Source organism: Morone saxatilis, unplaced genomic scaffold, assembly GCF_004916995.1.
Source record: "Morone saxatilis isolate NCDOM2014 unplaced genomic scaffold, NCSU_SB_2.0 Contig20, whole genome shotgun sequence".
Classification (NCBI taxonomy): Eukaryota; Metazoa; Chordata; class Actinopteri; family Moronidae; genus Morone; species Morone saxatilis.
Genome location: NW_023339763.1, coordinates 6,431,468 through 6,434,089, shown reverse-complemented (window position 1 = coordinate 6,434,089; position 2,622 = coordinate 6,431,468). Strand labels below are relative to the sequence as shown.

The 2,622-nt window shown below is 39.2% G+C and overlaps 1 protein-coding gene across 2 annotated transcripts in view; it reads right to left on the bottom strand.

Moving 5' to 3' along the window:
• Window positions 1-1,169: 1,169 nt before the first annotated feature.
• The window catches only part of LOC118331536 (15-hydroxyprostaglandin dehydrogenase [NAD(+)]-like), a 3,980-nt gene continuing 2,527 nt past the window's right edge, over window positions 1,170-2,622 (bottom strand). For both annotated transcript variants that reach the window (XM_035666547.1, XM_035666546.1), the window contains exons 5-7: window positions 2,277-2,353; window positions 2,008-2,165; window positions 1,170-1,496 (exon numbers count right to left, since the gene is read on the bottom strand). In XM_035666547.1, coding sequence (XP_035522440.1) covers window positions 1,364-1,496; window positions 2,008-2,165; window positions 2,277-2,353 — 368 coding nt within the window. In that variant the 3' untranslated portion in view covers window positions 1,170-1,363. The remainder of the gene's footprint in view (window positions 1,497-2,007; window positions 2,166-2,276; window positions 2,354-2,622) is intronic.

Here is a 2,622-nt window from a genome sequence, read left to right as displayed (position 1 = left end):
TTACCTTAGATTGAGCTGTTTTTATCTACATTCGCTCTGCTGAATCACTGTGTTTCTACAGAAGCCAAGAACGGACAAACCAAACACTGGCTGTAGATAGTACATATTTTTTTTCAGTTTCTCCTACACACTTCACAGCCCCATTCTCATTCCCAGGTGTCTAATACAGACACCAGCAATATAAAACTTCCCCACTAGATGCCACTAATGAGTTTGCTTGTGGTTAACAGATTGAAGAAACAGGAAGGACAGTAGAGGAGAAGAGGTGGAGGGACAACAGAAACAAGGGTTGTTCTGCAAGAGTAGCCTCTAAATGTTTGTGTTTCGTGCACCATAGAGCTGAACAACATGAACCATCACCCGCCCCCATCAGAAGTCTGAAAAACACCAAAACTAGCAAAGTAACACAACAATCCATAAGGAAACACCTAAAATATTTCTAGAACACTATCACTAGTCCCCAGAGTTAAAGTATCCATTAATGGTCCAATATAAAGGCTCACTTTACCAACCAAAATAGGTTGATCTGGTTTTCCTGCTAACTGGCAGATCTGACAGGTCTTAATATATGTGGAATGTATGTATGTATTTTAAAATGCATAAATACAGTTTTAAATATAGCCCATCTATACTTAACAGGCGTAACCACCTGCTTTCACAAACCCACAAGCCAACCCCACCTTCCTCATTAACAAACCATCCTGTAGAAAGAAATACTGGAGAGCCTTACCACCACACAGTCAAATAGTTCCATTAAAAAGCTTTGTATGGGACACAGACAAGAGGTGAGCAGGTAAAGGGCAAAACAAAATTGATGTCGACTCGGATTTCATGTCACTAATAGATGTGTGTTACTGCGCAAGCTGTAGATAATGTCTGATCTAGTGTGTCATGTATGTAGTATGTCTCTCCCTACGGACATTTCTGGTCACACCTCAACCTCCATGTTTAACTGTACTAAGTTGGAAGACAAAAACACCTCGTGCATGGGACAAAAAGTTGTTGTAGGAAGTAAAGAGGGCTGACACAATAGGTGTTAACAACGTATTAGAAAACATCTGAATATGAGCATCAGACATCAGTACACACTTATACCTTCAATCCTTTGCATTTGGGGCTTGTTTGTGTAACTACAAATTACTGAAAACAAAGAGACGGATGGAGTTTTCATTAGTTTATTAACATTCATGTCAGATTTTTTAATGTGGGCTATACATTTCACAGGCTTTAAAAACCATGATACCAGACACTCCGATCATTTTAGTGGTCAATCGATAATTTAACAGATCATTTTTCAAATAAAATGATGACCTTTCTTTATTTTTATGCACATAGAAACACCGAGAAACATTACAGGATTCAATCAGGGGCCTTGGCTCAAGCTGAATACAGGAAATGTCATGTACTTATTTCCGTTAGTTGTCACCACGAGGGCCTCCCCGTTCTTTGTCTCATCATTCACCAGCTCGAGGAGGCACTCAGCTACCTGAGACACACTGAAACAAAAGATACAGTGGTTCAGCAGAATAAGCATGTAGATATTATCAATCACAGTCGTTGTAATGAACTTCAACATGTGCAACAAAATGTAACTGAGGGGTTCGACTGTGTGTTCTTTTTATTTGCTGTAAGCAGAGTCGATATTGAGCATATGTGAAGAAACAAAGTAGACACAGTAGTGTCCAATGCTGGGAAGAAGTGTGACCCCTCACGTCCAAAAACTTTTGCTGGGCTCTGCAATTCTCCTATTGGTAGATTTTGCTGCACATTGTAACACTGTGTTGAGCCAGAATCAAAGATGGGGTTTGAGTTCATGAACATTTTTAAGATTATAAAAGATTAAAAAAGTTGGAAAATTGTCCCAGTCTGTCTAAAATGTTAGGATAATTTGAGTAATGTAATCATGTTTGTACTTATTAATATTGTACATAATGGAACTAAGTCAAACCTGCTCTAAAACAAACAGAACTAGAGCACAGGACTAAATGTAGATTTTTTTTAACTCACGTTAACGTCCCCATGACTTCTGCCATTTGCTGGGTTGCATCAGCCAGGTGGGAGTAATGTCCAAGGTTGGATGGGATGGTGGAGAAGAGGTCAGTTTGGACAAAACTTGGGCAAAGGGCGTTGAACCGTATACCATAGCCTGAAGCCGTAGAGGCAGCCTGGTAAAACACACACACAATTAGGCTTTAACTACTCAGAAACACAAAGTTTAACACAGACAATAAAAGTAAAATAAAGTCAAACTGTTCAATAAATGTCATCGTCCTTACCGCCATGGCTCGAGTGAAGCCGACCACTCCATGTTTGGTGGCTGTATAGACAGGACAGCTCATTAGAGGACCGAGACCTGTGGGATGTGGGTTACATTGGTCAGTTTTCAAAACCTTAACTAACACAGATTAACAAGATTTTTCTTGATTTCATTGAGCAATATTCCTCTAAATATAAGACCTTTTTCATTTATTTATTTTTAATCCACTTTTAGGCCACATTTTTACCAAACACTTTTTAGATCTTGTTGAATATTTTAACCAGATGAGGGATTTTAGTCATCAGACGTCTGGCTCTTAAGTTATCAGAAAAACAAGCATGTTGGCAGCAGCTCGGCTCGCAGCC